This window comes from Lepidochelys kempii, chromosome 1, assembly GCF_965140285.1.
Source record: "Lepidochelys kempii isolate rLepKem1 chromosome 1, rLepKem1.hap1, whole genome shotgun sequence".
In the NCBI taxonomy this organism is placed as follows: Eukaryota; Metazoa; Chordata; order Testudines; family Cheloniidae; genus Lepidochelys; species Lepidochelys kempii.
In genome coordinates, this window is record NC_136380.1 from 276,315,527 (window position 1) to 276,328,055 (window position 12,529).

The window sequence follows — 12,529 nt, forward strand, 5'->3', positions numbered from 1 at the left end:
TCTTCAGAAATTAGTATTTTTGCTTCTTAAAGAAATAGGTTAAATAAAGCATACTAGCATGATTTTTCTTTTTAAAAGAAAAGTCACTGCAGTTCGCAGTGACTTCAATGGCCAAATATTTATTGGCTATTGACTTCATGAACAAGAAATGGTAAATGCACTGTGTTTATGTTAACATCTCCGTTTAAGGAGCAACAATATTTTTAATAAATCTATACTTGTATTTTATCTAGTTAATAACCAAAACAAGTTAATACAGAGGAGGGGCGTTTTACAACCCCTTATCCAAATGTAGTATAGACTTGTCAAGGTTGTACTTTCTTAATTTGTTCTCTGTGTTTCAAAGATAAAATAAAAATACATATTATCCATTTGTAAAGTTTTAATTAGTTCCTTAACATATCCTAACAACGTATGTACAGTGTATCTAATTAGCTATTACACTAAAATAATTTGAATGCATTATATAACAAGGAAATTATGCCCCACGTGAAGAACATATATTTTTCCTATTTTCTTCATAGAATACAATTCCTCATATTTGTGGTGAAAAGTTCATCCACTGAATGCATCTGATGAAGTAAGCTGTACCTCACAAAAGCTTATGCTCAAATAAATTTGTTAGTCTCTAAGGTGCCACAAGTCCTCCTCTTCTTTTTGCAGATACAGACTAACACGCCTGCTACTCTGAAACTTGTTTGGGACCTGGTATTGTGATGTGCAGGCCTTTGGCTATAAAGCCATGTTTGTTTTAGGACAATACACCTAGGTTTCACTTTACAAGAGGTATTTAACATACACAAATCTAATTTAAAAGCCAATGAACTCACCATTTAACATTGCTCAAACTGGTTGCTTCATAATCTCCGACCTGTGTGTGAAGCCATTGGTATGTAAATTCTTTGCTCCTTTGTAATTTCTCAGCTGAAGTGGTATCCAAGTGGACAATATCTTCTTCCCTCCCTGGGGATGAGAAAGAGATCCTCATCTTCCATTGTTATTTGAGAACAAGAGAGAGTAAAAGAGCAATCATCCAACTCTGCAAATATCAGAAGATGATTTTGAGGAAGTCAACAAACCAGCAATTATCCACATAACCTGAAAAGAGTCCAAAGCCCTCTGAATTACTTTTAAACATTATTCTTTTTTAGGATAAAATCTTGACCCTTTGAAGAAAAGTGTCTGGAAGGGGAAGATTGCAGAGCATCCTTCTGCAGTAGCTGGGGAAATAAAATTCTATCTAGGAACTTACAGCCCTGCTTAGTGCAGCATCTAGATGCTTCTCAAACATTAATGAATTTATCTTTACTTTGCCCCCATAAGGTAGGAATTATTATTATGCTCATTTTCCAAATAGGGAACCAAAGCAAACGTGACTTGCCCAAAGTCACACAAGAAGTTGGCAGAGCCTCAACTGATAGTGGTCCCAACTCTCAGCTTCAGCTGCCTCCAAACAGTCATTTCATGTTAAGATAATAAATCTTAACTATATATTAGCAAAGGTTTTTTTTTTTCTGGGGGAAATCTAGCTGAAGAGTTGGAACAACTGCTGAAACTTACCTCTGAGTGTTGGGGGGAAAGCAGGGCAGAGAGACAGGGAGGAAGTCGCATACACAATAAGCTATAATAAAAAGTACATACTCTTTTTAACTGGCAAGTTATGTTTTCCAAATTATTGTTAATTATTTGCTACGTGTATGGTTTGGATTTCTGACTGTGTTATGTCTGGGGAATATTGCCAATTGTTTTATTCATAGCAATGCAAAACATTCTGACATCCAGTTACTTAAAAAAGGAAATGATCAAGATAAATGTATGTACATTAAACTGACAAATGTATGAACTGATTTTTAAATCACATCTGCTATTTAACACAATGGCCACTTTCCATATTACATTTAACACAGTTTTTGTTTTCTCAAACTGGCAAATGCTATGCAGGAACTGCTTAGTAATGCATAAGAAAATTCTGTTCTCTTGTCTCTCCCTAAAATATATTGACACACTTAAATCTCAGTGTTAATGTCTTGAATATTTTTCTTGAGGTTACAATCTTTTTACTTATTTAGAAAAAATAATATATTAAAAAAATAATAAATGTTAATCAACCACTCTTGTTCCATTTGTGAACCTTCAAAACCACCCATACCAAATATCATGTGTTTGGGGATCCGATATATCAATAGTAATAAAATGCTATTTACCTGACAGCATTCTTAAATTAGGACTCTAGCTTTCTGACAGCTTGTGGCCTGATTTTCAAAAGTACTGAACACCTACAAATCCCACTGAAATCATTTGGGGCTATAGGCATTCACCATCTTTGACAATCAGGCCTATCTATTTGCAAAACATAAACTCCTCTTGGAATACCAGGTTAAAGGGAACTTTTGACTATTCAGAGAGAAATGACAGTAATAATAACACCACCTCTCTCTTATGTAGTACTTTTCATCAGTAGATCTCAAAGCACTTTACAAAAGGAGGTCAGTATCGTTGTTCCCCATTTTACAGATGCAGAAACTAAGGCACAGGGAGGTAAATTGACTTGACCAAGGTCTCTTAGTAGGGCCAGGAGCAGAACCAGAAATATAATACCCAGGACCCCTAAGTCCCAGTCCAGTGCTCTAACCACTAGGAAATACAAGAAAACTAAATTAATTTCAGAAACATTAAAATAACACACATTAAGGGATCATTTCTAAGCTTTCAATCTATTACACTTTACCTACATGATACATGCACTTTAACCATTTAAGATTAGAAAACTCAATACAATAGTGATTTTTAGGTGCGGTCAATTAACAGTCAGCACGCACAACACACAACTGCAGTCTGTTATGCTTTAATATTTCAATATTAAATTTCTCTGGGCTAGATAATATCCTCACAATTGTGCATGTCCAACCTTTTTCATGGAACTTGGACTCTAGAGGATGACTTTGTTCAAGTAGTCAGCTTACTGAGGGTGCAAATTGAGGGATCAACTCACTTGGGTCTCTAAAGGATTATGTCTGGTCTAAGAAGAATCTTTCAAACATAAAAAAATATAGGGAGGTGATTTCAGGTCTCTAGTTTTATGTTACTTATTTCTCTGGTCTTATTAAGTTGGAAAGTAATGCCTGAGGCGTAACTATTAACACCTAACTAAAGCGCTAGGAACCTAGCCCAACGTTGGCAGTTGAAGAGCAAGGTAAACACCGTTGACAATAATATTTTAGAATATTATTTGTATTTAATCTGTAGTTTTGAACCTTTGCATTCCCCAGCTCAGAAGAACTTTAGCTGCTCCCCTAGTGGGGGGATGGGCAACTAGAAAGTACGCAGGGTGCCGAGTGGGGATTTTCAGGCTACGTCTACCCTTGGAACCAGGGGGGTGATTCCCAGCGCACTAAAAGTAGCGTAACTGCAGTAGCACAGGCAAAGTGCTGAGTGGCACCATAGGCTTGCTGCCCTGACTATGCACTCACGGTCCAGGAGTTTCCCAGTGAGCCCAATTAACGTCTGAAGGTGAATGAAAGAGCTATAAGATGGAAATTTCTCAAGGGAAAGCAATGTCTGACCATGAAACTGAACTCTAAACCAAAAAGCACCCAGAAACTTACAAATGTACTAAGGAAAAGGTTAACACAGAGTACTGCGTACACAGATTTTTTGACCCATTCACAACAGCAAGAGTCCTGCAGAAAGTAACTGAAGCATACGTAGCCAGAATCTAGTAAAATGAGGACTACAACCTTTGATTCTGTCCCAAAACTCTCTCCCTCTCCTTCTCCACATGATTGTTCAGATTTCAAAGAGAAGATCAATAAGAGCTACCACAATCTCCCCCTCCTGCTCTCCTCTAATCCCTCCACCTGCCCTAGTGTGATTCCACCCTTTTCACATCCTGACCTCCCTTGACCCCCACCATCATTCTCCAGTGCTCTCCTCTCATAATGCAAGCATGCTCTGGTCTCTCTGATCCTCAAAAAGTGAGGACTCAAATAGGGCCAGAGTCCAATATCTTGGTAAAATCAGTTCCACTTTTTGTTTGTGAGGCCATACTCCTCCTCCCCATTTCAGTTTTCTTGCTAGCTGTCTCAATTCCCCTCCCCTGCACTCTATCTCTGGGTGCTCTCTTCTACTCACATGACTTCAGGTACCTGACAAATTGAAAAAATCTACCTCTCCACTCCTAACCTGCCTCCCTCCATATAATACCATATCTCAGCTAAAGATGACACCTCAGTTTTCTCATAGTAAAATTACCTGGAAGATTTTTTTTTCTTCTGAGAAGGTTGTGTGATTTTTATGGTCTAGAAACAGAGTTAAGAAAACATGACCTAGCCACTGTTTTGGGTAGTCACAATTGAGATTCTAGCGATAAATACCAGGACTAAAATTAGTACCTAAAGTTGGGGACTACTGTTACTCCTTGATCATGAAAAATCCAAGATTAACAAGTAGAGAATTATAGAATGTATCTATTGCCAAGAGTAGATGCATTTTAACTCCTTCACAGATGACAACCTCCATTCTGGCATTTATATTCAGCATTGCTCTGGTAAATATCAGCATGTCACCTTGTAATACTGACATTTTAAAGGAGCCATATTGTACTAGGTATGTGCGGCAAAACAGTAGGATTTATTTTTTTTTTGCTTCTGCACCTGGCATAGCCAGACGCAAATGGTTTATCAAGTGAATTACATAGAAGAAAAGTAAGACAGAAGTAAACTACATAAATGCTGAAAGACTAAGATTCTAACTGCTCTGTAACTTTCCAGATTCATAGGAATAATTCAACTCCCTCACAAAATGTCAGTGCTACTATTTCCAAAGCAAGGTTTAGAAAGAAAGCAGTCTTTCATTTCTTGTATGCTGGATGAATATCAAATCTTTGTAACATCTGTGCCAGCATTTGATCTAACATTTAGATTCTTGAAATCTATGAGGCTGCATTAGGAAAAACAGAAGACAGGTATCATGGCAATACCATTTGTAGCTCCAAAGCAAAGCATAACAGTTTTCAATAGAATCCATAATTTGAAGTGATTATAAACATTTGCATCAAGTGACAGATACAAGATACCCATTTTAGGAGCAAAACAATTGAAAAAAAAATATGAGTAGCATATCATCAGAGTGGCAATTTATTTTTCTATCTATGGTACCTATATGCTCCCAGTCACCATGTTATATGAGCATCTTTTAATTTATTTATCATCTTTGAATATATTTATTCATATAACAACCTTCTAAGGTAGTGAAGTATTATTGCCCACATTTTACAGATAGGGAAATGATACACAGAGATATTGACTTGCCCACGGTCTCATAGGAAGTCTGTGGCAAAGCAGAGCATTGAAGCTGGGTCTCCCAAGTCCCAGGCTAGCACCCTAACCACTGGACTATTCTTCCTCTCTTTCCCGACCACCGTAGTCCTTAGTGTGAACTGAAATATGTGGACAATTAGAAAAATCAAAATCAACCAAGTTAGAAATGTGTCAAGTGCATTTGCTAAAATACTTTGAAACAGCATTTACTTAGTGCTATAGCTAGGCTTGTAAGGATTACAGTTTTATAGGTAAATGTCAACAAACACAGATTTCATCATATACACAAACTGACAAAAATATCTGCAGCAATAATAACGGAAATTTCAGATAGACAAAGTAAGAAAAATATGCTTGAGAACGTCTTAGAGTTGGATTCAAGGATATTTACTTTGTATATGCTGATGTGATGTTGATAATTTGTGTTTTAACAAATGACAAAGCTAACTTTTTGAATCTCTCAATCTACTGTCATTAAATAATGATGGTCTGCTCCCCCATACTTTCTGCAACAGTGAAAATTTAAATAGATGAAAATAAAAAATTGCTAAAACATAATTTTGCATAAAAATGAAAATGTAATTTGATAAAATCTAAAAAAAAAGCTTAAAATAAACAATATTAACTGTCAAAATTACAAAAGAATAAAAATCAAATTCTGCAAAGCCTAGCTATAACATAATTAAATCACTATCAGTAGCTGGATGTTCCAAAATATCCATTTCCACAAATCCATTTAGAGCCCATGTGTCTTGTTGTAAGGGTTCAAAAACGTTGAGAGCACTTGGCTGCATGTTGTTGCTACACATGCAGACTGGTGCCAAGCTTGAAGTGATAAAAAAGGCAAAGAGGCTCCCCCCCCCGCCTCAGTTTCAATCTGAAATAAAGAAAAACACCAAAGACACAGAATTGGAGTGACAGAAGGAAGGGGCAAATATGGATCTGTGGAGGCCATACGGCATATTTGGGAAAATTAAGTTGTTGATGAAGTGCCATATTGCAGCTGATATTCCTCTAGGCCAGTGGTTCTCAAACTTATTTGATCAGGCCTCCCTTTTTTGTGTCTGTAGTCATTTACATCCCACCCCCCTCCACAAGTACATAATCCGCCACACAGCTCTGAAGGCAGAGCAGAGAGCAGTGGCTGCTGGCTGGGCGTCCAGCTCTGAAGGCAGCACCATATTGGCAGCAGCACAGAAGTAAGGGGAGAAATGTGAAAAGTGATATTGACGAATATCACTTTTCACAGCAGACTTAGTGCCCCATTGACACCCTGCACTTACTTCTGTGCTGCTAGTGCCCCGGGGCTGGCAGCCAGAGCCCCGTTGCCTCCAGGTGAGGGATGGGGGTAGGGTGAGGGAAAGAGTGCCCGGGCCCAGGTTGCAAGGCTCCAGCAATTCCCCTTTATCCCCGTATCTCAGGTGTGCACGGTCCTTCTGCATGAGCCCTAGCCACCTGGGGCTGACAGCCAGAGCTCTTAAAAAAAAAAAAAAGCAGCACACAGCTCACACTTCCCTTGACACATTCCTGCGCCCAGCCCCATAGTTTGAGAACTGCTGCTCTAGGGTACAGCAGCAAGAGCTGTGGCATACCAGCTCCTCCTAGATATCTTACTGTCTATACTATGTGCTCGGAGGCAAGCGCTGAAGGTGCTACAAGCACTAAACTCTTCAGCAGCCAGACCCTGGTGGATTACTAAATTATTTGTATTATCATAGCATCTAGGAGTCCTAAATCATGGACCAGAACCCCATTATGCTAGGTACTGCATAAACAGAACACAAACAATGCCTGCCTCAAAGAGCTTACAATCTAAGGATAAGGCAAGACAGAACAGATGGATACAGACAGACTGACAGGGAGAACAATGAACAAAAAAACAATCAACATTTACACACCTCAAGTAACACATAATTGCTTTACCAGCGCCGCCAGAAACTACCAGGTGCACAATGGCACCCTAAGCACAATGATTTTATGTTACAATGCAAAGATCAAACCACCAACAGTCCTCAGATCAGCTCCTAAAAGCAGTCCAATTCATCAATATCATCATCACATTGTAACCTTGCCACCCTATCCTCTTGGCCTGTAGGCCGCTACCTGTATCTCCCTGGGAGGTGCAACTGTTGCCTCCTTGCCAGCAACAGAGCGAGTCTGGCTGTCAGCCTTTCAGTCCCAGCTTCCAAGCCTCTCTTCCGCAGCCAACTACCATGATACCGCCTCTGGCCTGCTGATTCTGCTCTCCCAGTGTCTCTGGGTCTCCACCCTATCCTGTCCCCAATGACCTCAGGTCATCCTCTCTGAGGATTATGGAGCCCTCAATTGGCTAAATATTGAACTGGGGATTGAACCAGAAATGAGCCACAAACTTCATTACAGTTTCTCCCTTATGAAATTACTTCTACATTTCTCAAACTCTTGAGATTAACAACAGAAGTAATCCACTATGTTAGGTGACTGATAAGTGCTTAGTGGAAGGATGGAAACATTAATCTGATATAGCCTCAACATAATGAATAATTCTGGGTAAAAATATGCATCCAATTCCTCGAAGTCTCTCCGTGAATCTTAGAGATGGACACTGGGAGTCTGTAGAAGCTGCCCTAACTCTACTAGAGTTGGCTTTAAGGCCATCCGGTAGTTGAACTCCAGAGAGTACATAATAGATCTGCTTGGTGAGGATGATCAATTTGCACAATCTCAACACCTAAGAAAATTGTCAAATGCAATACGTCATCTGCAGGACTTTCCAAAATATTAGGTCCTATCCAGCTAACAACAGAATACCTGCATTACATTCATTTTATAGAGCAAATTTGCCCTAGGACCATCACAGAGTCTGTGGGGTAGATGGATGGACTGTTTCAGAAGTTGAAACACATTATCTTATCTTTATTAAGAACTGTAAGAGAGGGATGAGATATCAAAGCTTGGAGCTCGCCCACACACTTAACAATAGTAATAAATTACCAAAAAGGCGGCTGCTTTTTGCTACAGAAAGTGTAAAGAATGTTCCCAACATGATTCAAAAGGAAGGGTCCATGAATTTGCTGAAGTCTATATTCATATCCCAGAAATTTGTTAGGCACACTAGCAGACAGTACAAGTGCAGCACCTTCTTTCAGGGAAAACAAGCAGAAGCCAACATTCAGCAAAAGTAAGCAATCTAAGATGCAAGGTAGCAAAACAAGAATGGAGGCACCAGAGCCTAGTTTGAAATACAAATGGAAAAGTGCCTCCACTTTGAAGCACAGGCTTATGACAAGCAGCATTGTCACTGAGTGGAAGGAAGTGGTTTCACGATAGTAGTACGGATAAACCCATTCTACTACCCCTAGATTTTGAGTGTGAGACTAGAGTACCAAAAAGAGGTTGGGCGGGGATTTCTCTCCTTGGTTTAGGATTATTCTTTGGCCTAGACAGAGATACACTCAGTTAGCCTGTTATTTTTTCCTTATTTGAATATGGTTTGGATCTGATCCTGAAGGTTCCAGGATGGCAGATGCAAGCACAACACTTGCTGGAGTTTGCCTAGTGTGAGCAAAGTCTCCTTCCTAATAGGGTCTCAGAAGCCATTTTGTCAAAGTCGAAGAGTTTGTTCCCACTCACCACCACTCTAAGATTCAGTGGTGAAAGCAAGCTGGGAAACATTATCCAGCTTAGCAATCATTGTAACAATTTGTATCTTTGGTGGGGCATGAAGGGCAAAGGGGAGGAAATATTGGGATATTAAAAAACCCCAACGTTTTTTTTAAAAATGGAGATTACTAAGTGACAACACTGTAATTAACTTGCATCATCCTAAGTACTTACAAGCAAGGAAATGATTAGGTAGGGATAGTATAAAATGACTTCAGGGGAGTCACAATGATTTACACCAGATGAATATTTGGCCAATACTATTTATGAAATGCATATTTTTCACCAAACCTTATATTGTTACTTTAAAAAACATATATTACAGTATTTATGTATGTTTTATTTTGCTTTTAATATCTAAATATTTTGTTCTAAAGTATATTCTAATTACACTATTATAACTTAATATTTGTCAATTGATAATAGGATTTGTATATGTACTTATAATTGCAGTTTCTTTAGAACAACACTTAGTGAAGTTTAGTAAAGAAAATGTATACTTTATCAACATATGGTAAAATTATGAATGCACATGGGCTTGTATATTATGCTGATCAATACATTCATATTTTGTGTTTCATTTTAGAAGGGTTTTATCTGGTGTTATTTCAGTTAATGATGAAAAATAGTATTTGTTTTTGGGTCAGTCATGGTCATTGCTTTGTGATGAAATATGTATTATTTAACTAGATAAGAGTATTGTATTAACTATTCATGGCTTCATGAGTATGAGAAATGCAGCAATTAAAAAACATATGGCAATAAGTCATATCACACTACATCATTATGTATTTTCTCATATAAGTTCCACACACAAAGTATATGAAAAAGGATGTGAGAATTATTGTTTAATATTTATATTACAGTAGTACCCAGAGGCACCAGTGAGATCAGACATCCCATTGTGCTGTGCATTGTACAAACAAGGCCTGATCCAATGCTCAACTGACGTCAATGGAAAGAATTGTAATGATTTCAATAGGCGTATTGATTTCAATTTCAGATTCACATATAGGAAAACATGGTCCCTTTCCCCAAAAGCTTAAATCTAAGGAAACAAGTGACATGGTAGGTGGAGACGAGTATAATCAAATACATACCATTTAAAATGTATTTGCAATTTGTACATTATAAATAGATATAAATGCCAACTATCCCCATCTTCCCTTCAAGTCATAATTCATTGGTGACTTTATATATGGCAGAAGTAGTTCTTAAAGAGGGATTTGAAGGACAAGATCTTATAGTTAAGTTCAGGGAGGACAGTCCATGCACAAGGGGAACCATTGAGAAAGGAAGAGAGTCGTTTGAACACATTCTTCTAGCCCTAATGTAACACTTTGTATTTCTACACCAAGGAGTTCAAAGGACTTTACAAATGTTCCTTAATGAAGCCTCAACTGTTTGGAAAAGAGAGTCTTCTGACTTGTTTACACAAAGGAATGGCAACAATTTAACTACAGGTTTGTTTCTGTTGTTTCTGAACCAATTTAGTTACAACTGGCATCTCCTCTTTGTGTGGGCATATTTAAAACGACTTAAGAGTGTCAATCTAGGAGGCTGCACCAAATTTAACGAGATTGATTTAGAAACAGATATAGTTACATTGGCACAATTTCTTTGTGTAGACCAGGCCTAAATGATTTGCCTGACAGAAATAACAAGTCAGAGCTGAGAACAGAACCCAGGAATCCAAATTCCCACAGTCCTTTGCAGGAACTATTATACTCGCACAATGCCTACTTAATATAAGTTAACTTTAAGCTAATGACAACCCTGTACTGCTTAATTCACTAAGTTCTCACCTAAGCTTGTAAGATGAGGATGAATATTTTATTCTCATTGGAGTTGTACACAAATTCCCATGATTTTTAGTTATTCTTATTTGGGCAACTATTAAAACTACAGTGAATATACTCAAGTTCACTTAATTGGGACACAAATAATGGGGAGATCATGTGTTTAATTAGGGTGTTTCCAAGGGAACCAGTTAAATCCAGGCATTAGGATGCTGATTCTGATTTCAGGTGATGCTTTTGTCCTGTCTCTCTAATCTCTGCTCATTTTTTGTTTTGTTTTATTTTGTCATCTCTAACAATTTTCAAGATGTCCATAGCTGAGATACATGCAGAAGTATGAATTGTTTCACTGCTGTTTGTTCCTGACTGTTCACTTGCAACCTCCATGCCAATTACATATGCTCAGTCCCTGTCTCTGGCACTGAGCAGGCAAAACACACAGTCCCTATCCCAGTACAGGGAATGTCCAATTATATGATGATCTTTCCAATTTTTAAAGACTACAACTATACTAGTAAAATGCTGTCATCTCAGGTGAGAAGTCTTCAAAATGACAACAAAATAATCTCCATCAAAACAAACCAATTAAGAAGATGCTACTTGATCTGTAATAACCTCTGTAATAAGGCAGAGATGATGGCATTTAATGGACAAATCTGGAAATGCCACATGCCTGCTTTTGGGTTTGTTTGGGAGAACCCAGAATCCATGGCTTCTCCCAGGAAGAGCTGAAGCAAGTCACAAAAAAAGAGAAAACACACAGAGATTCATACAAAATAAAACCTTACTAGACAGATTCTATTAGATTCTTGCAACACAAACAACAGCAAAATAGTATGAACAAAAATGATGATAGCTTTATAACAGCTCAAGAAATTAAAAGTCCCGCATTAATTAGAAATATTTACAACATATGGTAGTTGCATTTGTCTAAATGCACTCTAATAACTGAAAGTAAGTGCATGCTTAACAGTCTTGTGTTACAGCAGAATTTCTTCTACTCCTCTGATCTGAAAGGAAAATAAATTGATTAGAAACAGCATGTTAAAAATATTCTCACAGAGACTTATGTATCACTGCAGTGAGATGATAAAAAATGTTAATGAAAAACATACAAACTTGTCATCAGTGGGTGCATCATAGTCCCCAAAATACCCTTTCAAACCTCTGAAGCAAGCAGCTCTCCCACTCTGGTTCAGCTGCTGCAGCAGAAGCAATTAATGCAGAGACATGCCTGGATGGCATCATAGTCCCCCAAACAAGCACATTCTCAGAAGAGGCTCTCCTCTCCCTCATGATTCTAGCTGCCATGGTTAATAAAACAGGAAAAAAGAACGTAATGTAGTTAAAAGGTAATTAACAGCAAGATATGTGAAATCCAACAAACTTAAAGTTCATACTACTACTTTCCTTCTCCCAGATTCCAGCCAGGTTCTACAGTTTTCATCTAGCCAGACCTTAGATCACCTCACTTTGAGGTGGTCTGGGAGCTCACCAGTATTGCCTCCTTGTACATGGTTAATTGTACAATGAAAATAAGGATTTCACCCTCTAGCAGTGCTGCCAGGATGCATATGAGGCATCCGAGTATATCATACTGGCAGAGAGACTTGGAAACAAGAAGCACTTTGAACAGGAAAATAAGACAAAGCTCTTGTTACATAACTTGTACAACATATTATAAGACATACTATATCACTAATCAGTGACTATGAAACTATTTGATGCTTGTACAAATATAAAAAAATCCATCACATCCATCATATGAGA

General features: G+C 38.0%; 1 protein-coding gene across 1 annotated transcript in view; it reads right to left on the minus strand.

The window, feature by feature from the left end:
- LRRIQ1 (leucine rich repeats and IQ motif containing 1) overlaps nt 1–12,529 on the minus strand; it is a 187,922-nt gene that overhangs the window by 40,489 nt on the left and 134,904 nt on the right. The window contains exon 24 of the mRNA XM_073327613.2: nt 831–963. Coding sequence (XP_073183714.2) covers nt 831–963 — 133 coding nt within the window. The remainder of the gene's footprint in view (nt 1–830; nt 964–12,529) is intronic.